Genomic DNA, 25,334 nt, shown 5'->3' with positions numbered 1-25,334 from the left:
CAGGCCCCAGGGAAGGGGACCCACACACACCCCCACCTGCCATGCTGACCCCAGGGAAGGGGACCTACACACACCCCCATCCGCCATGCTGGCCCCACGCCCCAGGTGGCCTTCGCAGCCCCTGTTCCAGGGCACCTGCCGCTTCCACAGGGCCACCTCCACGGCTGCAGCTGCCCACTTCCATCCCATCATCTTGCTGCCGTTTCTGGTTAAACATGGAGAGTGGGGTCCTGAGCTCTCTGGGGTCTCTGCTCTGGTTGGGCTGGAACAAAGATTTATAAAATCAATGTTGAAAAAGCTTTCTGAGCAAAGACAGAGTAAGATGAAAATGCGGGCTTGTCTCCCCTGAAGAGGAAGGGTGCCGTCTGTCTGCAGCTGTACTCACCCACTGCGTTCTGTGGGCTGGGTGGTGAGGCTGTGAGCGCCCAGTAGCGTGGCACATCATGGGGGTGCTAGGTGGGCGCGGGCCGACGTCTCCCCATCCCCAGGGACGACCACATCGGTGCTCTGCTGGCTGTGCGTGGGGACACCAGCCGCGACATGAAGCAGACCATCATGGAGACCCTGGAGCAGGGCCCAGCACAGGCCAGCCCGAGCTACATGCCCCTCTTCAAGGACATCGTGGTGCCCAGCCTGAATGTGGCCAAGCTGCTCAAGTAGCCTCCACCGGCCTGGCTTGCACCTCCACAGTCCAGGTCCCGCCCTCAGAAACACAGTACAGCCTCACCCTGCACGCCTTCCACAGCCCTGGCCCCGTCCTCAGAAATGCAGCAGCCTCCGCCAGCCTGGCCTTCACGCCTCTGCAACCCTGTCCCTGCCCTCAGAATCGCAGTAAAGCTGATTGCTCTCCTTGGCCACGCATGCTGGTTTCAGCTGCAGGCCTGTCCTTAGGCGCCAGGTGATGCACTGGGTACATGTGGAGGGAGCCGCGTGCAGAGGCCCCTCGTTCTGCTGTAAAAGCCCTGGGTGCACAGCCTGTCTTGGGTGCTTGCTTATTGCCGTTGATGAAGGTGCGGGGGGCACAGGGGACAATGTACCTCCATGCCCTCCCTCCTCCCTGGACCTTCACCGCACCCCACCTGCTGTAAGTACTCGGAACTCTGTCAGCTAATTAAAGTCTCTGCTTCCTCAGAGAAATGAAAACGCCATGCGCTCTCTTTCCAGTTAAGGTTTCCTGACTGCTGATCCAGCATTGCACAGGAACTGTGTCAATTACAGAAGTAAAAGTCTTCCCTCAGCCTCCTTGCCCCCTTCTGACATTCCAGACCCACTCCTTGGGTCCTTTGAGGGATGAGACACTCGCCTGCTGTGCCCAGCAAGCCCTGTCCCCACCCCCAGGTGAGCAGACCCCTGGCACTGGGTGGTGCCGGCTGGGTCAGCCATGCCTGGTAGGTGAGCAATGGCCGGAGTGTAAATTTTGGTAAAAGCAAATATAAAAGTAAATATTTCCTTGGAGTACATTTTCAAGACCTGTGAATCATGCTTTTCCTGATACGGACTCCTTTAAATTCTCTTTTCCAAAATGTATCCATCTCTCTACAGCATCTGCCTTCGATGTAGCATTGTTTTGTACGTTAGTCTTTAATTTCATCCAAAGCTAATTAAGGGAATTACCTCAGAGGCCGGGTGCAGTGGCTCACACCTGTAATCCCAGCAATTTGAGAGGCTGAAGTGGGTGGATCATTTGAGATCAGGAGTTTGAGACCAGCCTGGTCAACATGGTGAAACTGCATCTCTACTAAAAATACAATATTAGCCAGGTGTGGTGGTGCACGCCTGTAATTCCAGCTACCTGGGAGGCTGAGCAAGAGAATTGCTTGAACCCGGGAGGCGGACGTTGCAGTGAGCCAAGATCATACCACTGCACTCCAGCCTGGGCGACGCAGTGAGATTCCGTCTCAATAAAAAGAGGGGAGTTATCCCAGGATGAGCTGTAGGGCTGAGGGCCCCACGGGGTAGTGGGGTGAGCCTTATGCTGTGCTGAGGCGCAGGATCCGAGAAATAAGAGACAGGACACAGAAATACAAAGAAAATGCAGCCGGGGGGGCCACACCACCTATGAGTGGAGTCAGGCGAGGCCCCAAATGTCCAGAAGCATGAGTATTTATTGTGTATAGGTTAGGGGGGCAGGGCAGTGAGTGAAATCATCTTTAAGGATAGTGATAGGGTCGTGAGCAATAAAACAAGGTGTCCACCCCCATTAGGTCATCTAGGCCAGGAGGTGGACAGTGCGCAGCAAGGGGCCCATTCCCACAAAGGCAAGGGCTGTGTGCAGTAAGGGGTCCACCCCCATTAGGTCACCGAGGCTTGAAGGTGGGCCGTGCGCAGTGAAGAGGGTGCAGTGTGCGATACTTCTATCTATGGGCAAACTACTTCTAAGAAGATTTATAGGAGGATGCTTTAAGTCACATAGCGATGACAGAGCTGTCAAGGTTACCGCCACCTCCTGGCAGCTTCCAATGGGTTCTATGGGAAGATGCTTTTCGAGCAGCACAGTAGCAAGAGCTGCTAAAGTTCACAGTCACCAAGGTGGATTGCCGGTCCGAGGGCAGCCTTCCACAAGAACGGGAGCAAGGTCCTACAACTCCTTTATCAGGAGGAGTGGCTCTCGCCCCAAGCCTGCCATACAGCGGGGATCTTTACGTCACTGAACGCTGCCACCTGGGCCGTGGGTTCTTGTCCTGGTATAACTGTTTTCCCTTAAATCATGCTCTGCACTGTGTCTGCTGTAGGCATTCCTCTGATTATGAGCTAAGATATAATTACAGGTATATATGTAGGGAAATATTCTTTAGAAACTCATACTATCAACTATTATTTGATTATATATAGAGGATTATATAAAGGGAGCCTTCAAGCCCTATTTCTATAAACATGATTATGTAAAAGGAAACATCTGAGTAGTAACACTATAAAGTGAGATATTCCTCAAGCCCTAACTGTGCCAGTGTTCTGCTTAGCTCTCATTCCTCGGTGTCTATATGGGGGTTACCCACAATGAGCAGGGAGCCCTTGGTCCTGGTGCTCAGATGGCAGACTCCTGTGCTCTCTCAGTTTACAGAAAAGAATTGTCTCGGTTGAGTGAGGCGTTTTACCTTCATTCATCCGCTCCCCTGTGTACACAGCGCCTCGTTCCCTCCATCTTTGTCTCAGCCCCAGGGACTCACAGCTGGAAGGTGTGGGGGTGTCCGCGGGTCCGTCTGTCCCTGGGGCCCCGTGTGGTGAAGGTGCTCCAGCCTGTGTGAGGATGTGCTTTGTTTGCTCTCAAGACATTTTCGAGATGGCAGAGGTGACATTTTGCTTTTATTTCATCCTTACAAGGTGTGAAAAATTTACAAGTGGGACTTTTTCTTGAAAGAACCAAAGCTTAAAGGGAGTTAAATAACTGAGACATAGAAGCAGGTCTTAGGAGCATCAGGGCTCAGAAGCGGGTGCTCTTCCCAGGCCCTCCAGCGGGCACACCGTCCCCCAGTCCCCTGTGCGCCTCAATCCAGCTCGCAGCTCAGCAGCAGGTCTTGAATATGCCTGGCTTACGGTGAGTGCTCAGTAAGTGCATGTGGATGAATAAAATTCGTGTTCACAGTCATTAAGGATTGCCCCTTATAGAATGAAAATGCCTCTGTTTTCCCACTGAGAGGGAATTCTCGTTGCTCCTGGAATGAGTGCCCAGGGTGAACGGTCATGAGTGTGCAGCCCTCACTGGTGTTTTGCTCTGATTCTGTATGAGGGTCACTGCTGGGCCCCACGGTCACTGGTCACATCCACTTGAGGGGCACCTGCAATGACAGTGGATGAAGCATTTGGCTACTGAGCCTCTGGAGGGCAGACTGAAACCAGACGGGGAGTTCTGGGACCACTGACTGATGAGCATTATTTGGGAGGTAGGACTCTAGCCAGAACGTGCGGGCAGGCTCTGGGGTGGCTCTGGCCGAGGCCATGTTTGGTGCCTGGGCAGTGGGTGTCCATCCTGACACAAGGGGAGGGCTGTCTCCACCCCACACACTGCAGGACGCCTGGGCGAAGGCCTGTAGCCACCTCCTAGCAGGAGGGCAGTGAGTGGCGAAACCAAAGGCTGGTGCTTGCTGCCTGCACGGGAGCGTCTGGCTGCAAAGTGGCCTTGGGGAAGTGGATGCACAGGTAGGGCTAGTGGGCTGCAGCGCATCCTGGGACCCTCACCCCTTCCACCGCACGCGGCCCTGAGCGCATCCACGGGACCCTCGCCCCTTCCACCGCGCGCGGCCCTGAGCGCATCCACGGGACCCTCACCCCTTCCACCGCGCGCGGCCCTCAGCGCATCCACGGGACCCTCGCCCCTTCCACTGCGCGCGGCCCTCAGCGCATCCCCGAGACCCTCGCCCCTTCCACCGCGTGCGGCCTCAGCGCATCCTGGGACCTGCACCCCTTCACCGCACACGACCTCCGGGCCATGTGGCCCCTTGGTTGAAAGGGCGTCTTTCAAGTTAGGGCAGTTCCTTGATCTCCTCTTACTGCTGGTGGTGGGGGGGCACCAGACAGTGAGGGGCTCCCACATCTCTTTAACGATGAGGATCTGCTGCTGTTCACGGACCTGGCCCCTAAAACATGGGGCCCAGGCACATAGGGTTCCTTTTTGTCCAGAGGAAGCTGACAGGCAGCACGCTCCCACTTGAGGGCTGTTGGCTGCCCCCACCCCCAAGAAGGGCCAAGCCATCCAGGCTGTAGACTCTCAGCCCACCTCTCTCCAGCCCCAGGCCCACCTGCTCTAGGCTGCTGTAGTGTCTCAGGCACCTCATTCTGCTCAGGCCTGGGTGAGCACTGTGTCCCAATCCCAGCCTCTGCCTTCGCTGCTCCCTCCCGCCCTCCCCAGGGGGCTCTGACCCCATCAGTCTGCACCGGAGGGGCCGAGCTCAGCTCCAGGAGTCCTCCCACAGCCGCCAGGAAGGGCAGCAACAGCACACACACACACATAGATGCACCCACACACGCCTGTCTCAGTGTTAATTTTTGGCAAAGTGATATCCGCCTACAGGAGACTGCTCCTTATATTCTCCTAGGTAGATGATTTCTCATTTATAAACGAAGTTTGCACCCAAAATGCCTTGAAATGTTTTTAATAGAAGTGGTCTAGCAATGGTTCAGGGTTTGGTGATGGGCCCTCCCTGCCCGGACACTGCCATCCCACAACTGGAGGGCATTTAAGGCACGTCGTTTTGTGATTAGAATTACAAAGTTCGATTAATATTACAATTGCAAAATCATACACAATTTTCACACTTGTAATTTGAAAGGTTTTGATGATTCTTTGCTTTCACAACAGATCAGTAGTACACAGTATATTCAACTCTGTAACAAAATTATTTTTGAGAAAATACAGAAGTGGGAAATAATGATTTCCTAAATTTGTTGACTTTATCACAGAGGAGGCCAAAGTTCAGTATTAAATAAATAGACATCCTTCCTAATAAAAGTTTTTACAACAGTTTTCCTAAGGAAATACATTCATAAGACTGTTTACCTTCTGTTTTACAGTAGTGACAGGAACATGGGGATTCCCACTCATGATGTGTCCCTACCCTCGTTCCTGGCACCCACAGCCCGGGCGCCCACGTTACCTGGTGGGGTGTGGTCTGAGCTTCTGTGAGAGAGGTTTCCTCACCTGGAACTCTGGTTCCACATTTGTGCTTAAGCCTGTGCAGTTCTCATAAACACAGAAAACCTGCCTGCCCACCCCGGTGCTGAAGGCTGACCTCAAGGAGGTGTTGGTAAGTGTTGTGTTCGCCACACGGTAAGATGGCAGTGATTACCGCGTCGTCTTTGCTGACTTTGGTGTCCAGGGAGGAGCGACCAGGAGTGGCCGAGCAGTTAGTTACCTGGACTCCGCTGCTGACTCTGCAGCCGGGAGTCAGATGCAGGCCCAAGCAAGGGTCCAGGGGAGTTGTTCTGTGCCCGGAGTCACCGCATGCTGCGCTGTGGGCCGCACGACGCTCCTGCTCTGTTCTCCCAGGCTAGGATAGGCACTTGGAAGGTAGCTTTGCTCCTCTGGCCACCCAGAGACCTCTCGGTGGTGCAGACGGGACAAACTGGGGGCCTCTCAGAACACCCACTCGTGCCGGGGAGGCCAGGCCCCAGGCTGCTCTGGTGAACATCAAGATGGTAGCTGCCGCCGGACCCAGGCTGGCCCCAGCTCTGTCCCAGCAGGGTCACTGACAGGGCAGGCCTTGCTGCATGGAGAATGGCTGGATTTTGTGCTCAGAGTTGATTGAAACGGCTGCAGAGTGGAGAACGACCACTGAACACCGAAAGTCGCAGCGCTTGATCTGGGTGGCTGAGCCACTGATTGACACAACAGAGTGGCTGCAGTAGATGACAGCGTCTCCGAAGCCGGGGTCACGAGGCTTCTGTGTGGATGGCGCTTCCCTTTTTCACAGCGCACGAAGTTCCCAGTGGGAAATGGTGGAGTCTTCCCACCAGTGTGCCATCGTCAAGCAACGTAAAACTAAGAACGCCTCCTACCTGGTGACTCAACACTTACCATGGGCAGTTTAATTTTCCTGAGCAAGGAGCTGCGAGTCTGCCCTTGGAAAAGCCCCTAGGAACTCCCGCCTCCCCTGCCCTCATCACAGCCAAGTGCAGGCAGGTTGGACCCTGAGGGACTTGCCGCCTGAGGGATGGGCGGACTCGGGGCCCCTCCGGGCTCAGCGCCGCGGCCTCCGCCCGCTCTCTGGACCCCGCCCCCCAGAACTCGGGCTGGGGGACGAGGACTGGCCAGGGACGCCGGAGGGGGTGGGAAAGGTCCAGGACAGGCCCAGGGGTCTCAGCAGGTCTTCTTGGAGGGCCTGAGCCTGCGGGGTGCCCTGGGCACCGCCATTCCCGCTGGGCGCTCCCTGCGGTGCCAAGGGGGCCAGGGCAGCCACTCAAGGACCGGCCACCGCTCACCCAGCCGGGGGCGACATCAGGCCGGAGACCTGGTCTGTGGGGACGGGCGGTGCCCCGGGCCGCCACCCTGAGACCCGGCGCGGGCAGGACGGAGCCCGGGAGGGAAACGGAGCAGGTGCTGGCTCCAGGAGTCTAGACCCCAGGCGCCGGGCAGGCGGAAGACATTCCGCCACGTCCCCCGCAGCTCAGATCCCGGCGAGGGCCGCCCCGGGCCCCGGGTCCCGGCGCGTGGGAGGCCCCGGGTCGGTGGCGGGGAGGGGCCCGGGGCGCCCAGGGCCGGTTTCCCGCCGCAAACCCGCTCCGGGCGCCTGCCCAGGCGCGCGGGCCCCTCCCGCCGGCGGCGTCACAGCGGCGTCTCCTCCTGCTCCAGCGCGTGCGGCGGCGCGTGGCACGAGGGCGGCAGCGAGGCCAGCTTCAGCAGCGCGGGGCGGCGGCGCGCGCGAGGCCGCTGGAACGAGCGCCGGCTGTGCACGCGGCGCGCCGCCGCCGACCGCGCGTGCGCACTCGGCAGCCCCCGGCGCTCCGGCCCCGCCCCGTGCCCCGCCCCCGGCTCGCTCTCGGGCGGCTCTGCGGGCGCGGGCGCGGCGCTCTCGGGGTTCTGCGCAGGCGCGGGCGGGGCGGGGCTCGGGGCGCGCGGTCGCTGCAGCCGCGCGGGGATCGGGGGCTTCTCGGGGGCGGCGGCGGCGGGCGGCCCGTGGCGCGGGGACGAGCGTCCGGTCAGCGGCGTGTCGGAGCCGGTGTCACCTGCGGGAGAGCGGCGCGTGAGCGGCGCGCGGAGCCCGGGGCCGGGGCGGGAGGGGCGGTCCCGGGCTCAGCGCTCCCCGAGCCCGGCGGCTCCCGCTGCCCTCCCACGCGCACCCCAGACTCGGCGCCCGCCGGGGGCTCCTCCCAGGACCCGGGTTCGCGGGGCAGAGGCGGAAGCGGCAGCAGCGAAGCCCCGGCCCGGCCCGGCCCAGTCGCGTCCCGCCGTCGGGGTCCCAGGACCGCGGCCTCCTCGGGGCGGGAGGTCCCGCCCCCGGCCCTGCCCCGCGCGAGGCGACGGTCCCCAGTGGGAAACCTGCTCCCCGCGTCGTAGACAAGGGAGCTCGCAAGGCCGGACCCGCGGCCGCCCCTCCCCGTCCCGGCCGCGAGTGCGGGGTCCGGGCTCCGAGGGGTGCGGCCGGCGGGGCCTGGAGGAGGAAGAGGCGCTGCAGGAGAGAAGCAGGTGCCAGGTCAGGTCCCGGGGGCGGAGGGCGCGCCGCGACCTGCGGAGAGGAGCTGCGGAGAGACGTTAGCGGGCGGCCGGGAGTTACATGTGTGTGGACTCGGGCGCGGCGGGGGGCCGCTCCTCGGGGCCGTCGGCCTGCAGGAAGGAGTCCACCGACTTGCTGCTGAGGCGGAGGGGCGTCAGGCGGCGGAACGCGCCGGGAGAGAGGGGGATCTGCGTGCGGGCCCTCTGCGAGGGCACCACCGTCTCCCCGGGAGACAGCCAGGGCGGCACCCGCGCCAGGAGGCTGCGGTCCAGGGCCTCGTCCGGAGAAAACACTGGGTTGTCAATTCCTAGGGGAGAGAGCAGCGGCCGGTCAGCCCCCCGGAACCCCACAGCGGTGGGGGAGGCCTCACCGGGGCCGTCACCGGCAGGGTGCCCTGGAAGGTCAGGGTCATCCGGAAGGTCAAGGTCAGCGGGAAGGTCAGGGTCAGCAGGGAGATCAGGGTCAGCAGGGAGGTCAGGGTCACCCGGGAGGTCAGGGTCAGCAGGGAGGTCAGGGTCAGCGGGAAGGTCAGGGTCACCCGGGAGGTCAGGGTCACCGGGAAGATCAGGGTCACCCGGGAGGTCAGGGTCAGCAGGGAGGTCAGGGTCAGCAGGAAGGCCAGGGTCACCCGGGAGGTCAGGGTCACCCGGGAGGTCAGGGTCAACAGGAAGGTCAGGGTCATCCGGAAGGTCAGGGTCATCCGGAAGGTTAGGGTCAGCAGGAAGGTTAGGGTCACCCAGGAAATTAGGGTAATTGAGAAGGTTAGGGTCAGTGGAAAGGTTAGGGTCACCTGGGAGGTTAGGATCATCAGGAAAGTCTGGGTCACACAGAAGGCTAGGGTCAGCGGGAAGATTAGGGCCACCCGAAAGGGTAACCTGAAAGTCAGGGTCACCCAGAAGGTCAGGGTCAGTGGGAAGGTCAGGACCATCTGGAAGATTAGGGTCACCTGGAAGGTCAGGGTCAGTGGGAAGGTCAGGACCATCTGGAAGATTAGGGTCACCTGGAAGGTCAGGGTCAGTGGGAAGGTCAGGCACACCCAGAAGGTTAGGGTCACCCAGAAGGTTAGGGTCACCCAGAAGGTTAGGGTCACGGCCTTTCAGGTTGCAGGCCCTTCCCCCACATCCATGACCCCGCACACCACAAGCAGCACGGGTAACACCTCCCTTCCCTCAAGACACACCCAGCCTGCCCCTCACCCAGCCCACTCCAGGGACAGCATTGTTTGAGTTGGTTGAGGGGGCACTCAGTGAGTGCCAGGCAGGGCCCTCAAGAACTCACAGGAGCACCCCCCCCAGGTTACAGTGTCCCTGGCCCAATGACAGAGCTCCCTTCTGGGGCAGCAGGGGCCACCCGTCCCTTGGCCACGACGTCCCCACCCTGTCCCCACCTGCAGGAGAGTCGGATGCTGTGTCCTTGGTGACACCGGCCAGGAACTCGATCCCCCCACTCATCTCATCATAGTTGGGGGGCTCCTCGGTGTCTGAAAGTTCCAAGTCTGGGGGGCATGAGGGAGACAGGCTGGGGTGAGGACTGGGGTCACTGGGGGGCCATCCTCACAGACTGGTCCGCAGTGTCCATCAGCTCTGTGCACTTCGGTGCAGGGGGTTGGGACCCACAGAGAGGAAGGCTGGACCGCAGGGCCGGGGGAGGACCCAGAGAGGAAGGCTGGACCGCAGGGCCAGGGGAGGGTCCAGAGAGGAAGGCTGGACCGCAGGGCCGGGGGAGGGCGAGGAGGGACCCCGCTTGTAGGGCAATGCGGCTGGAGCCCCATCCTGGGTGGGTCTGACTATGCCTCCCCTGCCTGTGTGGCTGGAGGGGCAGCAGCTGGGAGGGTCCCGAGGGGAGGGCGGGGCCTCGGAGGTGGCCCTTAGCCGTTAGCACACCTTTCTCCTTGATGGCGAAGTTCTGCACGGGGATCTCTGTGGGCAGCTTCCCGTTAGGGATGCTGCTGTTTCTCTGCAGAGTGAATGTGAAGCTGTTAATGGACCCCAACACGGCCGCACTGGCCCTGACCCCGTTCCCGCTCAGGCCCCGGCCCCCCACGTCTCCTGGTGGCCCACCCTCACCCGCTTCTGGGCACGCTCCCGCTTGTACATCTTGGCTGCCTTCTTGTTCTGGTTGAGCCCCAGCTTGGCCGACTTGAAGGACTCCAGGCGCTTCCGCATGGTCCTGTGGAAGATTTCCCGGTCCTGCTTCTCGTCCTCAGTGGGCGTGAGCTCGTGCCGGCTGTACAGATGCTTGTACTGCAAGGTCGGGCACGGAGGTCACAGCTGTGCTGGGCGTGTGCTGGGCACTCCTGCCCTCTTGCTGCAGGGGCTGAGCACGGATCCCCATGGTCCTGGGAGAGGACCAGGAGGCCGCCCCACAGGCGTCCCTGTAGGCTCCCCCGGCCCCAGCCTGCAGCACCCACCTCCTGCCGCGGCTTGTACAGGTACTGCTGCAGCGTGTGGTGCGTGACCATGTCCTCCGCGTCCCGGATGCTCCGTCGCCGCTGTTCCAGAGACTGCATGTCCAGGCAGACGGCACTGACGTTCTCCCTCCTGTGCAGGGACAGCGCTGAGCCGCACGGCTGCCTCGGGGTGGGGTTTCGTGCGTGCCCCTCGCCTTATGGAAGCCACCTGGCCAGCCCCTTCTCTCCTCAGGGCTCAGGCCGAGTCCCCACGAGGCCTTCCCGGAGTCCCATCTGAAGTGGAGCCCCCACTCCGAAGCCATGGGTATGAGACCCGGGGACCCGTGTCTGCACACCTGGCAGAGGGGACCTCCCGTGACAACTGGCCATGAGCTGTGGAGCCCAGGGCAAGAGGGGCAGTACAGGTGGCACAGGGAACAGGACAGCCTGCTCCTGACTGGGGGCAAACACGTCAGGCTCGGCCCCCAATCCTCTGTGCCCCCACCCTTTCATCTTGCATCCTGCACTGAGGGAGTCTGGCCAACACCTAACACAGGGGAGGGGAGTGCCTGCCAGAGAGGACCCTGGGCCCCACCTTCTGCACCCCTCCTCCCACCCCCCCACCATCCCCAGGCCAGGAGCTGTCTCAGACCCTCTGTGACTCAGCCCCAGGCTTGGTTCTTCCCCGGGGAAGCTATGTGAACCTGTCCACGTACAGGAGGTAGGAGACAGAGGCCTCCACGGTGGATGATCGCGGTGTGAAGTCCACGTTGACCATGTTGTCGGTGCTGGGGGAGCGGATGAAGGCCAGGGACCCCCGGCGCTCTCCCTGTGGTCAGGAGGCAGCCCCGTCAGTGGCTTGAGCAGCCCTGTGCCCCGTACCTGGGCAGCTGCCGCTGATATGTGCCCTGGTGGGAAGCGCTGGGAGCTCGGGGCCCAGGGAAGACCTTGAGACGGAGCCTGGGTTCACCCCTCACAGCTGCGGCGGGTGGAGACCCCGAGACCAGGAGCTCAGATTTTGAGCCCCCGTCCATGTCCATGTGAGGCATAGCCAGGCTTCTGCCTGAGCTGGGCAGAGGTAACAGTTGAGGGAGGACACGGCGGTCTGTGTGTGAAGCGGTGAAGCTGTCTGGGACCTGGGGTGCATCTGGGGACACTGTCTATATTGCTGAGTTACAGAGGAGTCCCTGTCCCTGCCGGAGGCCCTGAAACACCTGCCCCCATTTCCCCCAGAAAGGGACCCCATCGGCGCCATGTCCAGAACTGAATCAGATCAAGGGAATGGAGCAGAGCCCAATGGGGTACAGAAGCTGCACAGCTGAGCGTCCTCAGACCCCGCCCGCCTGCCCTATGGCAGGGCTTGCAGAGTGTGAGGCTGTGGGAGAGCACAGGGCAGGGTGGGTTTATGGCTGGAATCGGTCCCCAGGGCCAGCAGAGGCGCGGGCATGGGGAGTGTCAGCTTGCTGTGCTCCCTCCTCGCCAGGTGGGCACCTGTGCCGCCTTGCAGTGGCAGAACCCTCCCAGAAAAGCCTCCAGGGGCAGGAGGTGCCTCTACTCCCACTGCGGACATGGCCCCCACTGCACTGCCCACCCTGGGGCCTGCGAGGGGCGTTGGTTCTGAGGATCCTCTGTCGGCTTTTGCTTCTAAATCCAGCATCTTCTGTACCTCTGTTCCTCTCCCACCGACTCCGTGAAAACAAACATGAGTGGAGGGGCCACGGTCTAACTGCAGCTCTGGGCAGACACAGGGGAGGGCTGCAGGGTGCAGGGTGGCGGGCGCTGGGAGAGAAAGCGGCTGCCCTGTGTGGGAGCCAGGAGGGACCCTGGGCAGGTGGTGCTCTGGCCACGCCACCCCAGGTGGGGAGACTCTGGCCACTGAGTGACCAGGAGGGGCCCACAGGCCCCCCACGCAGCGGAGCCCAGGGTCAAGGACGGTGGCTGGTGGGGTTGGGGAAGAGGCTTAAGGCCCCGCCTGCTGACCTTGTCACCCATGTGGGGGTGAGGGGAGCCCGCTGCCCCTTCCCACCTTCCAGCCAGGCTCCAGGCCTCCTAGGCCAGGGTATCTCAACTTGCTCTTGCTTGCTGGGCCTGTAGTTTGGGGTGTTGTATGGAGCCTGGCCCAGGGGCCCTCCTTCCTGATCTGCACTGGCCCAGGCCCCCGTGCCCCTGCCAGGAGCCGCCCTGCCACTCGGCGTGGCCCTGGCCATGGGTGGTATGTCTGGGGTGAATGTGCCCCAGTGGAGGCAGAGCCATTCTGTCTGAATGAATGGTATTTCCAGGCCCCCGCTGGCCCTCTGTGTGAGGTTTTGGCAAGACAGCCCGTTCCCTCTGGCGTGAGCACCAGCCCCAGCTGGCTGCTGGATAAGGGCACCAAAGCTTCATAGGGAGGGCTCTGTCCCTCAGGAGGAGCGGGACCTAAAGGGAGCAGAGTCCCTGCAGCTGTGCCCTCAGGCCCTGCTCTGCACAGTTCCTGCAGCCAGAGCCCCTCTGGGGAGGTCAGGGCAGGCCCAGGAGGCTGAGGCCATTCTGGGCAGGAGCAGGAGCCAGTGACCAGTGGTCGTGGGGCTGGGTGGGGCGCCTGGGGCCCTGTCTCCTGGAGCAGGCAGGGGCGCTGCAGACGCCAAGAGGCCTGCGCCCCGTGGACCAGGAGCTGCTGGGGCAGCCTCAGAGCCACAGCCTGCCCATGGCGGGAGACAACCCTGCTGCTGCCCCTCCATGTGCCTGCATGTGGGCCTGTGGGTGTGCGTGTACATGTGGGCCCGTATGTGCATTTGGGCATGTGTGTGTGGGCATGTGAGCATGTGTGTGGGTGGGCACGTGTGTGTGTGGGTATGTGTGTGTGTGGGCATGTGTGTGGGGAGCCCTATGTGTGCATGTGGGCCTATGGGTGTGTATGTTCCTGTGCACGTGTGTGGGCCTGTGGGTGCGTGTGTGCCTGTGGGCGCACGTGTGTGCGGGGTTATGTGAGTGTGGGGCACATGTATGTGGGCCTGTGGGCACATGCATGCTGTGGGCATGTGTGTGGGGGGGGGCCAGTGGGTGCATGTGGGCACGGGCGTGTGTGGGCCTTTGTGCATGTATGTGGCATGTGTGTGCATGAGGGTGCATTCGTGAGTGTGGGTGTGTGTGCATGTGGGTCTGTGGGCGTGTGTGTGGGCATGTGTGCACGTGGGCATACAGGCGTGTGTGTGTGGACCTATGGGTGTGTGCCTGGGTGTGGGCATGTGTGTGCATGAGGGCATGTGTGTGGGGCCTTTGGGCATGTATGTGCATGTGCCTGTGAGCACTTGTATGAGTGTGGGCCTGTGGGCACGTGTATGGGTGTGGATGTTTGTGTGTGGGCATGTGTTTGTGTGTGTGGGCATGTGTGTGCATGTTTGGCCTGTGGACATGTGCATACATGTGGGCCTGTGGGCGCGTGCATGTGCACATGCGGATATTTGGGTGTGGGCATGTTTGTGTGTGTGTGCGTGCATGTGAGCATCTGTGTGTGGACACGTGTGTGCATGTGGGCCTGCAGGTGTGTGCATGTGTGTTGGTGCTTGGACATGTGTCTGCATGTGGGCCTGTGGGCGCGCGTGTATGTGCGTGTTGGTGTGTGCTTTTGGGCATGTGTTTGCATGTGGGCGTGTGTGTGTGTGTGTGTGTGCGCGCGCTTGGGTGTGCCCGGATCTGTTGGAGCCAGGTCCTATAACAGCCTGCCTGCTTCCTGTCTGCCTCCATCTCCGGGGAAAGTGCAAAAGCTCAGGGTTGGAGGACCTGGCCTCAGCCCTCAGCCCACCAGCACCACCGTCAACAGGCCTCTGTCCCTCTGTGACATGGTTTACCCCTTGTGAGAGCCAGCTGGGATTTCCAGGGCATCAGAGGGCCCAGGATCCTCCTGTGAACTTTTGGGGTGGGCCTGGCCTTGGGATCAGGTGCAGGGGCCTCTCCTCACTGCCCCGTGGTGCCCACAGCCAGTGTCTGAGCCTGCTTCAGCCCCCACCCGACAGAGGGAGTGGTGGCTCCAGGACCTCGGCCACGTAGCTGATGGCGTCCTTCAGGTTCAGCTCGTGGAAGACATTCAGGATCCGGTCTCGAGACTTCTGGGCCGACCGTCTCATGAGGACCCGGCTGAGGAACTTCCTGTCGAAGTGGGACCACCTGCAGGGACAGACCCCACAGCGTGAGCCCCAGGCCGCAGGCGTCCTGGAGCTTGCCAGATGGCCCTTCTCTTCTCTGAATTTTATTTGGTGTAAGGACCCTGAGGCGCATTTAAAAGGAGAGCAGCCCGCCAGGCACCCAGGCTGTTCCGCTGCCCTCCCGCCTGTCCTGTTTGATGGAGGCCATCAGAATGAAACGGTGCGTTCCACTTTCCAGCAGCCACCACCTCCAGAGGGGGGCTCAGGACAGGGTGGGCATCAGGCCTGGTTGGGCAAGGGGGCTCCGGCCACATGGGGGAACATTTCAGTTGGATAGGAGGAAAGGCAGGGGTGGGCAGACGCCCTGAGCTTTTCAGCTTGCCAGAGCCAAGCGGATCAGAGTGAGGTTCTCTAGCCTAACAGTATTCACTGGTTATCCGAGGCAGAAGGGACAGTGGCCCGGCCGGACTTAGAGGAAACTGGGGCACAAAGAGGTGAAGCCTGTCACTCCTAGACATGGGCGCAGCTGCCAGACCTGGCCCCCGGGGCAGAGGTGGGCCCTGGCGAGCTTCCGTGCTCACACCTGGGCAGGCCCCGCGGCAGCCATGGTGGCTGCTCAGTGCAGGTCGAGTCTCACCCATCAAGAAGTCAAAGCTTACGGAGGCCGTGCCTTCCGAGACCCCCGGACAGCCCCTGGGAGGCCAGGGAGTGGGGGACTGGGTACCTGGGGCAGAATCGCTGTGGCCATGGAGAACCACAGCTGCACTTTATGAAGCCACGTGGCCACACTGTCTGGATGCTTCCACCCCCACCGAACACAGATCGTTTGGAAAACAGGAACCAAGGGCAAATTGTGCTGTGTTCTGGGTTTATTATGATTTTAAATGTCAAATGTATTTTATAATAAAACAGGTGATTTCAGCTTAATGGACAAAATCTTTTTTTATTTTGAGACAGAGTCTCTCTCTGTCGCCCAGGCTGGAGTGCAAAGGCATGATCTCGGCCCAATACAGCCTCCACCTCCTGGGTTCAAGCGACTCTCATGCCTCAGCCTCCTGAGTAGCTGGGATTACTGGCACCTACCACCACCCCTGGCTAATTTTTGTAATTTTAGTAGAGACAGGTTTCACTATGCTGGGCAGGCTGGTCTCAAACTCTTGACCTGAAGTGATCTGTCTGCCTGGGCCTCCCAAAGTACTGGGACTACAGGTGTGAGCCCCACTAGACAAAATCATTTTAAATGTTGACCGATATGAACACACCCTGTTTATGACATGGAGGAAATAATCTATTTTCCCTGTTTTCAATTCCTACATAACAATTTGGAATTAGCTGGCACACATGCAAGGGTGTCTCTATTCCCAGGAGCAAAGGGCATGTGGCTCCCTTTTCGGCAGCACCTGCGTGTCTGGGGGCACACATGGCACCTGGCCTCATGGGGCACCGGAGCCAGCCTGGATGCAGACAGTTATGCACGTGGCTTCCGGCTCTTTCGAGCAGGTTGTTTCTGGAAGCCGGGCTGTGCGGTGCGGCACAGCTGGGGCAGCCCCGGCCACTTACTTGTCTCTGAGATAATTGTGCCCGATCTGTCCAGATATGTCCTCGATGGCTGAGAGGATGTGGTCGAAAGCCTTCCAAGGGAAGAGAGACGTGAACGTCTCGGGGCAGCCGACGGGGGAACATGTGACATTCCTCTCCCCTCCCAGGCCCAGACGAAGCCTCCCCTCCCCTCCCAGCCCAGCCTCACGGAACACGTGGTGCCCCCTCACCGCCCCCCCAGCCCCGCGGAACACCTGGGGCCCCCTCCCCCCCCCCCCCAGCCTCGCGGAACACGTGGTGCCCCCTCCCCGCCCCCCCCAGCCCCGAGGAGCACTCAGCGCCCTCCCCCCAGCCCTAGACGTACGCGGCCGTGCAGCTTCTCATTGAGTCGGGGTTCACGGTGCTCACTCCTCTTCACCTTCAGCCACTGCACCAGGGGCTTGATGGTCAGGCCCTGGAGGACCGTGTCTCGTGACCCTGGTGCCAGGCAGCCCCCCACTTCCTGCTGGCCCCGCCATGTGCACTGCACAGAGCTGCTTGCCCCGGGGCCTGTGGATGCCCTCCCTGCTCTCCTGGCACCTGGCCACCTGCAGCCCTGCTCTGCGGAGGAGGAAGCCAGCCTCATCCACCAGCGAAGGCTCAGGAAGAACATTTTTAGGCCAATTATGCTTCCTCCCCAGTGGGGCCACATGAAAACCTCCAAAACAGCTCCTAGTTACTAAAATTATAAAACCCAATTAGGATCTGGAGCCTGGAAACACTCATCTGCCTCTCGAGGGTGGGGCAGAGACCCCAGGGCGGGCAGGGCTGGGCCTCACCTGGAAGATGACGGTGAAGAAGACCACAATGATGGTGGTGCTGACGAACAGGTTCTTCTCCTTGACCTTCTCTCCGTCCAGAAGCACCACTAGGGCAAAGGCCACGGCCCCACGCAGGCCCCCGTAGGACAGGACCACCTGGTCGATGGGCTCCAGCTGCACCATGCGGTAGCGGTTCAGGAGCCACGTCTGCAGGACCACACCTGTGGACGGGGTGGGCACTCAGCTCCCCAGCCGCCCGCCTGCCCTGCGGGGCCTTTGTAGGCAAGCACGTGCTGACAGAGAACAGCGACACCTGGATACGGCGTCCCCATGCCACGACCCACATCACCATCCACGGAGCCACATGTGGCCAGGCGTCTCCCCACATGCTCTGTGCATCACACACGCAGGTGCCGGGCTACGGGGCTGGGTGGGGGCGGGGTCTTCTTGTCTCCCGGTCCATCTCCCATCCCACTGACCCTGTCCTAGGCATGTCCTGGGTGAGTCAGCGGGAACCGAGTAAGCTCCCTTGGGGTTCCAGAGCCTTCCACCCCCGCCCCAAGGCTGCCACCAGGTGCCCTGCCTCGGGTCCCCTCCTCTGCCTCGCACGGGGCTGCGCCTCCATCTCCATGGGCCCAGTAGAAAGCCTTCGCCTTCCCAGGGTGGGGCCGGCCCATCGCAGCCTCACATCCACAGCCCGGCCCCGCCTCACCGATGGCCCGGTACACGGAGATGAAGACCAGTGTCAGGAGCACAAAGGCCGTGTTCCAGGTCCAGATGAACGGGTTCACGGCCGAGATGCCCAGGAACATGAAGATGATGGTCTCGGCGCCGCTGGCCAGCATCTTCATGGTGTAGCGCACGGTCGTGGCCGACTGCTCCGAGATGTTGGCCTTCACGTACTTCTGACAGCAGATGCCACAGAAGGTGATCCTACAGACAGACGCGCCTCAGGGCACGGACACGTGGCCCAGTGCCCAAGGCCCCCATGTCGCCCACCCCCCACGGCCTGGCACCTGCAGGCACAGAGTCACGGTCATGTGGTTATGGGGCCTTTCCCTCCCGAGCCAGGCTGGGCTGCCAGGGTTCCTGCCCACGGCCCTGCAGGGTCACAGGCGGCCGTCACCTTCGGGTGAGTACGGGGCACCAGGCCTGCCACCAGCAGGGATGGCAACAAAGGGTTCCGGAGCCCCTTGCCCCTCAGCCGTCTCACAGACGCTGCTCCCAGCTCACAGACAATTCAGTGAAAACACAAACTCCTTATGATAAAATGTGAATAAATTCTTAGCCCCACACTGAATTCCCACCAGCCTGGGACCACCAGCAGAGCGAAGACGGCGACGGGGCAGCGGGCAGGGCAGGCCCTCCATGTCCCCTTGCGGGGCTCACGGGGAACTTGTGGGCGACGCAGAGCCCAGGGGTCCTGCCACACGCAGCCGGGTGGCCCCCAGCTAGCACCGTCCTTGTGAGTTGGGGTCCAGGAGGGTGTGGGGCCCGGGAGGGCGGAGGGACTCACGCCAGGATGGCCGACAGCGACAGCATCTCGGACGTCAGGTAGGACAGGTAGGAGATGACGAACACGAAGCCGGGCTCGATGATGCGCACGTGCTTGGTGAAGCGCGTCACCAGTGACAGCAGGAAGGCGAAGATCACCCCCACCAGCGTGCCCCCCAGGCTCACCACGAAGAAGGACACTGGGGAGAGGACACCCTTTGTGTCTGTGCTGCCTTCCGGGCCCTTCCTCGCCAGCGGCCACCCATGACCCCCGAGGGGGTGCCGGGAACCCCAGAAACAAGGGGTGGATTCCTCACTCTCTTGGCAGGGAGTGGGGCTGGTCTCAGCACCAGCCTTGGTCCAGCAAGGGGAGAGGACCTTCCCGAGTCCCCAGGAGCCTGGCCCAGGCCCTGTCCGGCCGTCTCTCATGTGGAGACCTGGCTGCCCTCATCCCTGCTCTGGGAAATGCCCAGGAGCCCCAGGCCCCTGTCAACTCGTGTGTGAATCGCTCTGGAAGGGGACGTGGACAGAAGGACTCAGTGCAGCCGCTTTGAGTGAAAAGTGTTTTCCTGCAGGGGCTGCCGGCCAGGCGTGGAGAGGAGACGCGGCCGCCCACCCGCCTTGACCCACAGCTACGAACCTATGCCTTTCACACAGTCCACACCGGTCACGTTGTCACCCCCCAGCGACACAAAAGATTCAAACACATTGTACAGGACCTGCGGGACAGAGACGAGAAGGGCATTCAGGCCCCTGGTCAGCGCCGCCCCTCCCCAGGGCCCAGGCCTCGCCCGAGTTGGCCCGAGTGTGGAGCCCACGGGAACCGAGGCCACCAGGAGGAAAATAATCACTGAGCGATGGCAGTCGAAGGGGCGAGGCCAGAGCCCAGCGGTCCGGGGACACCGGGGCAAAGAAGGTTCTGGAGGGAACTAGAAGCTTTGGGAGCAAAGCTGGCCTCTTCCCACCCTTGGCAGAACAGGGGCAGCGGCAGAGCTCTCCCCCTGGAATTCAGACACCACAGTCAGTCTCATGTACACAGACAAGCCCAGGGTTTTAGCGACGTCCCTGCTGCGCTGGCTCCAGGTTGTGAGGCTGAGCCCCTGCGGTCTTTGCTAACCTTTGTGGTTTTTAAACCTTAGCCCACAGGACCCTGAGATAAAATGCAGGGAAACCTTGTCCATACTCTGGGCTCCACGCCGAGCGAAGCTGCAATGCAGTGGGACCTGCTGAGGGCTGTCCCGGGTGGGCCGAAGTCCCTGGGGAGACCCTGGCTCTGGTCAGGTAGGAGAGGACCCCCCGGGGCAGGCGTGTGAATTGTGTTTGTGAATGTAGGCTGGGCTAGGGGACCCGAGAAGGTCCTGGGGTCTCTCGGGGCCTTCTTGGAGCTGGGTTTTTTAATGAAAATCTAGCTGGGAGGGAAAACAACCTCTTGGGGGGCTCTGGCTTCTATGGGGACGTGGGAGCTGCAGGGATGTCGCTGTATTTCTGATTAAGTCTCACTTCTCAGATTCCCTGAGAATACCTCATTTGCTAAAGAGAAGAAATCTGGTGTGCTACCCTCATAGGACTTTCCTGAACCCTAAGGAAACATGAGAAGCAGATGGGGTCTTTTGAGAAGCCACAGACACTGTTAGAGGGGACAGGAAACGGACCCCACCATTCTGGCTGCATCTGCAAGGTCCTCAGGGCTGGCGGAGGATGGCCAGGGGCAGCACAGGGACCGGGGCAGCGTCAGGGCAGGGGCGGCCTGGGGACCGGGCCCAGGGTTGGCCTCACTGATGATTCCTGCCCTCCATACAGGCTGGAGTACAATGGCAATCTCCACCCACTGCAGCCGCCACCTCCCAGGTTCAGGCGATTCTCCTGTCTCAGCCTCCCGAGTAGCTGAGATTACAGGTGCATGCCACCACACTCAGCTAGTTTTTGCATTTTTAGTAAAGACAGGGTTTCACCACGTGGGCCAGGCTGGTCTCACACTGCTGACCTCAAGTGATCCACCTGCCTCAGCCTCTCCAAGTGCTAGGATTACAGGTGTGACCCACCGTGCCTGGCCATTCATGTATTTTTTAGGAACTCAGGAATGGGTGGTAGCAACTGTGGGTCTAAAGTCACAGACCCCCTGCTCCAGAGTCTGGGAGGGTAGGGTTTTGACAGTGGCATCCTTAACCCTGAAGGTGTGGATGGGCGGACTGGGCCTCAGAACTGCGAAAGATCCAAAGAAGCCGCGTGAAAGCCGCCCATGGTTCTGAGCTGGGAAGAGGGACGTGGAGGGACGGGACGCCCAGGAGGGGAGTGTGGGGCCAGGGTTTCACGCCCTCCTTTGCCGACGGACTGATGGGGGCGAGACGGGGTCCAGGCCTGCACGGCTGCTGTGGAGCCTCGGTTCTGTGGCTTACCACGGTGACTGCGTCGTTCAGCAGGGACTCCCCAAAGACGATGATGAACAGGACCTCGTTGACATGGACCTCCTCAAACACGGCCAGGACGGCCACCGGGTCCACGGCGGCAATGAGGCTGCCGAACAGGAGGAAGTCCAGCAGCCCGATCTGCAGGTCACCTGGAAAACAAGCAGAGCTGTGGGGTGGGCACAGGCACTGCCACGGAGAGGGAGGCCCTGGGGAGACGCCTGGCTGCAGGTGGGGGGCCCGAGCCTGTCTGGCTGATGCCGGTGGTGAGGGGAGCCAGGCCAGCCACAGGTGCTCCTCCCACAGGCCCCCAGTGCCCTCTGGGGAAGGCTGGTGTCTTCCAAGGGGGCCCATTCCATCTGAGCAAGACAGACAGAACCACCCCGCCCTTCCCTTCATCTTCCGGAGATGGGGGCCCCGGCCTGCACAGTGCAGCCTGGAGAGAATCGAGCCCTCTCACTGCGGTTCCCAGCCCAGCAGTGAAGGTGTCTGAGGCAGGTGGGAGCAGGGGACTGTGTGCTGGGAGGATGGGAGCCCATCACCTGGAGTGACATCCCAGCCAGGGGGGGAGCAAGTAGGGCAGACCCAGGATGGGCTTGGAGCTGGGCACACAGCACCCTGGGGCCACGGCCAGAGAGGGGCAGGCGGGAGGGCCGCTGGGGACATGGGGGCAGATTGTGAGGATGAGCGGGGGGCCTGGAAGGCATGGTTCCAGTGGTCCCCAGCGCCTGGCCAGCTTTCCTCCCCTCCTCGCACCTGCTTGTGGGCTCTGATGTCCCTTGATGGGGAGGTTTTACTGAAATGCAGCCTCATCCTGCACGAGCCTTTGCAATTCAACCCAGGGTCCAGGCCTCGGGCAAGCCATGAGGGAGTGCCAGGCTCCAGGGGGCCCTCCGGGAACCGAGTGTGGTCACTGGGCCCTGAGCACCTGCCCTCGCTCATGGCTATAGGACTCAGAGGACACTGCCTCCCTGCTGCCTTCCTGGCCATGAGAGTCCAGGGACTGGAGAGGCCAGGGCCGTGAGGGGGCGGGAGAGGCCAGGGCCGTGAGGGGGCGGGAGAGGCCAGGGCCGTGAGGGGGCGGGAGAGGCCAGGGCCGTGAGGGGGTGGGAGAGGCCACCCAGGGAGGGGGATGCTCCCGCGACATGTGAGGCCTGCCTGAGTCCCACACACAGCTCCTGCCTCCCTGCTGGGCTGGAACGCAACCCACCACACCCCTGGGCCGAGGCTCGGGCTTCTGGGAGCTTTGTCCCTGGAGCGGGACAGGCCCCAGAAGACAGCGTAGAACAGCCTGACTAGGGGTTTCTGTACTAGTGCCCGGGAGGGGACGGGTCAGGGTCGCCTCCGTGGTGACTAAACCCCAAGTCTGCTGTGAGCGCCTAAGCCCCGGCAGCCTCTTGCCAGCGTCACAACACCCCGAGGAGGTGACAGATGCCAGAAGAACCAGCGTTCAGGGAGGTAAGGTCTCCGCATGGGAATGGGACCCGCACGCCTCTGATGCCCGGAGCTTCCGCGGGCCTCTCCCCACGCTGCCAACCTGGGCCAACCCTGCCACATGGACCCTTTCCCGAAGGGCAGGTCTGGCCTTGAGACACTCCACGGGGCTTGGCCACTGGTCTGCATAAATCAGTCGTGGCCTCCCAGCTCCCTCGGGCTCCCAGGAATGGGATGGACCTGCAGCCGTGGGCATCTATGCTCAGGGACCTCAGGCAGCACCCAGCTTTGACCAGCTGGGCCCAAGGCTGAGCGCAGGCCTCTGGCATCCATATCACCTGGGGAGCGGCCTGCCTCAAGGGGGCACAGCAATGCCTGGGACCCGTGTTTCCCACAGGGAGCACTGTTGGAGGATGGTGGAACCCAATGCGGCTGGCGGGGGCCAAGGACATCCCCACATCGTGAGTCCTCCAGGGCCTGAAGGGGCAGGTGCAGCAGGAGTGTCCCGGGGTCGGGCGTCCTCCAGAGCCTGAAGGGGCAGGTGCAGCAAGAATGTCCCGGGGTCGGGCGTCCTCCAGGGCCTGAAGGTGCAGGTGCAGCAAGAATGTCCCGGGGTCGGGCGTCCTCCAGGGCCTGAAGGGGCAGGTGCAGCAGGAATGTCCCGGGGTCGGGCGCCCTCCAGGGCCTGAAGGAGCAGGTGCAGCAGGAACGTCCCGCGTCGGGTGTCCTCTAGGGCCTGAAGGCGCATTTGCAGTGTGAACATCCTACTCCAGGCCAGCCAGTTGCACTGAGGACATTCTGCTTCCTAAAAGGGAAATCTGGCACTGTCTCTGGCCGATGCTAGGTGGGGACCATCGTGGCCACGGCCTCAGAGCCACGGAATGTGCCGGGCTCTCAAAGGAGCCACCCTGATGGCCAGACTGGCCCAAGGCTACTCCACCCACACTCGACACGGCTTGGAGGAAGCGCTCGGCTGGGATCTCATGGGCGAGGGACCCTCTGGCAAGGTGGCCATGATGCTCGAGGAGCCATGGGTCCATGAGTCCCTGCTCTGACTCCCAAGGCTGTCCCTTGGGCCCGGGGGCTAGGGCGGCTGCCCCATCCGAGGTGCATCCTGACCACCTACAGCACTGTCCATGTGATGCGTGGCCACCCACAGCGCTGGCCTGAGCCTGCCGTCCATGAGTCTGTGAGGCCTGCACCCTCGGTGGCTTTCTCTGGGCTGGGCCTGGCGGGTGGTGCCAGACAGCAAGGGGTGAGCACGAGGCCCCAAGGGACCATGTGCCAGGTGGGGGCGGCTCCAACCTGGGAGCTCCTCTTTCTCATGAGTCTTCCTGGTCTCAGGTCTCAGCCCCTGGACTCCCATGGAGAGGCCGGGCCATGCTCTCCCTTGACGCAGACAGAAAATCACCAATTCTTGCAAGTCTGGTTCAGCTGGTGAACGTGTTTGAGGCTGATACTGAGTTCTCAGACAGGTGGGGAGGCCAGGTGAGGACATCAGGTGCGACACCTGCCCCCTCCTTCCTGGCCACCCCCGGCGCTGGAGCTGATCCTGCGGGCCCCAGGCACGAAGGCATTTGAGGCCTTGCTCCACCTTGGGACCCCGCTGCTCCAAGCCGTAGCAGGCCCGGCAGCAGCAGCTGGCGGCAGGGCTGCATGACACCTGGTATATCTGTGCGAGGCGTCAGGAGGCACCATCTAGGCAGGATCGGGCTCCAGGCAGGAGGCGGTGCCCAAGAGACAAAGCAGCCAAGGGTCAAGAAGACAAAACAAGGCAGGCTGCACTGGCTCCGGACGTGGCTCAGCCACACGGGTGTGGAAGTGGCCGAGTGGCTCTAGCACATGGGAGAGGAGGAACAGCGCCAGGTGCAATGCAGTCTCTGCAATGCTCTTCTCCCTGGGGTCCTGGTGGCCAGCGAGTGTAGATGGACCGTGCTCTCTTCTCCCTGGGGTCCTGGTGGCCGGCGAGTGTAGATGGACCGTGCTCTCTTCTCCCTGGGGTGCTGGTGGCCGGCGAGTGTAGATGGACCGTGCTCTCTTCTCCCTGGGGTGCTGGTGGCCGGCAAGTGTGGACAGGCCCCGACTTCTGCCCAGCGCCAGAGTAAGAGCAGAGGCCCCTGGCCACCTGCAGTCCGCAGCTGAGCTGCCGAGATGGAAACGCCTACCCAAGGGCTGTGTCCCACCCTTCCCGGCTGAGGGCTGGGGCCTGGGGATGCACAGGGGACTGGCCTTGGTCATGAGGCCCCACAGGGCTACCAGCCACATTTTGCACCTTACACTTACCGCGTGGAGGCCTGTGTGCTGAGAGGAGGCAGCCCGGCCCCTCCTGGACCCCACCCCTCCTGGACCCCGCCTCTCCTGGGCCCCGCCCCCTCCTGGACCCCGCCCCCTGGACTCCGCCCCTTCCTGGACCCCACCCCCTCCTGGACCCTGCCCTGGGCCCTGGCAGGGGGCAGCAGCAGCAGCGCAGACTCACCCATGAGCCCGCTGAGGAAGACGCCGTAGAGGGACAGGCCGGTGGTGGCCGCGTTCCACACGGTGCCCACGACTGCGTACAGCAGGATGGTGCCCAGGTTGCCGAAGAAGAGCCGGTTAGGCATGAAGTAGCCGGCGTCCAGCACGATGGGGGGCAGCAGGTAGAAGAAGAAGACGGTGGGCGTCAGCGTGAAGGACGCGATGTGGTCAGCTGCCCAGACGATGCCGCCCAGCACCAGGCCCAGCACGATGAGCAGGGCGCTCTCGGGAACCACACTGGTGACCTTGTGGGACAGGTGGAACCCTGCAAGGGAGGGGAGCGAGGTCAGGGCAGGCTGTGGGGGAGGGGAGGGAGGTCAGCCTGACCAGGTCCCATGGGGCTCAGAGATGCTGGCATCCAAGACCGTTCCCCACTTTTCAGGGAGCCCAAGAGGGCCGGGAGGGAGGGTGCAGGGGCAGCGTCTGGGGGCCTCCAGAATGGGGTTGGTTGGAGGAGGCTGCGGTGCTGTGGGTGGAGGCCCATGCTGGGT

At 61.9% G+C, this 25,334-nt stretch overlaps 2 protein-coding genes and 1 pseudogene across 5 annotated transcripts in view; 2 read left to right on the top strand and 1 right to left on the bottom strand.

Moving 5' to 3' along the window:
• EXOC3 (exocyst complex component 3) overlaps window positions 1–1,460 on the top strand; it is a 28,148-nt gene extending 26,688 nt beyond the window's left edge. For 3 of the 4 annotated variants that reach the window (XM_032279187.1, XM_032279188.1, XM_032279189.1), the window contains exon 13: window positions 489–1,457. In XM_032279187.1, coding sequence (XP_032135078.1) covers window positions 489–660 — 172 coding nt within the window. In that variant the 3' untranslated portion in view covers window positions 661–1,457. Of the gene's footprint in view, window positions 1–488 lie in introns of all 4 variants that reach the window. The other variant, XM_032279190.1, reaches the window with a different exon arrangement.
• A 6,118-nt stretch (window positions 1,461–7,578) lies between these two features.
• On the bottom strand, window positions 7,579–25,112 carry SLC9A3 (solute carrier family 9 member A3). Its single transcript, XM_032279186.1, has 16 exons — window positions 24,806–25,112; window positions 20,887–21,047; window positions 19,131–19,209; window positions 18,513–18,690; window positions 17,709–17,929; window positions 17,015–17,217; window positions 16,561–16,650; window positions 16,218–16,288; window positions 14,550–14,679; window positions 11,253–11,365; window positions 10,558–10,687; window positions 10,214–10,390; window positions 10,031–10,103; window positions 9,535–9,642; window positions 8,208–8,454; window positions 7,579–7,659 (listed from the first exon to the last, which is right to left on the bottom strand). The coding sequence occupies exons 1-16, from the start codon at window positions 24,927–24,929 to the stop codon at window positions 7,656–7,658; spliced, it is 2,109 nt and encodes a 702-aa protein (XP_032135077.1). The 5' UTR covers window positions 24,930–25,112; the 3' UTR covers window positions 7,579–7,655.
• Window positions 11,361–13,359, top strand: LOC116552429 (annotated as a pseudogene).
• Window positions 25,113–25,334: the final 222 nt, after the last annotated feature.

Source organism: Sapajus apella, unplaced genomic scaffold (assembly GCF_009761245.1).
Source record: "Sapajus apella isolate SASKATOON/1434 unplaced genomic scaffold, GSC_monkey_1.0 scaffold11, whole genome shotgun sequence".
Taxonomy (NCBI): Eukaryota; Metazoa; Chordata; class Mammalia; order Primates; family Cebidae; genus Sapajus; species Sapajus apella.
Note: the sequence above shows the minus strand (reverse complement) of the source record. Positions and strands in the feature narration are given on the sequence as shown.

Excerpts from the sequence above, each read along its gene's own strand:
- SLC9A3 (XM_032279186.1), bottom strand. The coding sequence starts at position 24,929 with ATGCCTAACCGGCTCTTCTTCGGCAACCTGGGCACCATCCTGCTGTAC. Across the intron at positions 19,210-20,886 it reads TGAACGACGCAGTCACCGTG|GTCCTGTACAATGTGTTTGA; the intron begins GTAAGCCACAGA and ends TCTGTCCCGCAG. Across the intron at positions 10,391-10,557 it reads TGTACAAGCCGCGGCAGGAG|TACAAGCATCTGTACAGCCG; the intron begins GTGGGTGCTGCA and ends CCGACCTTGCAG.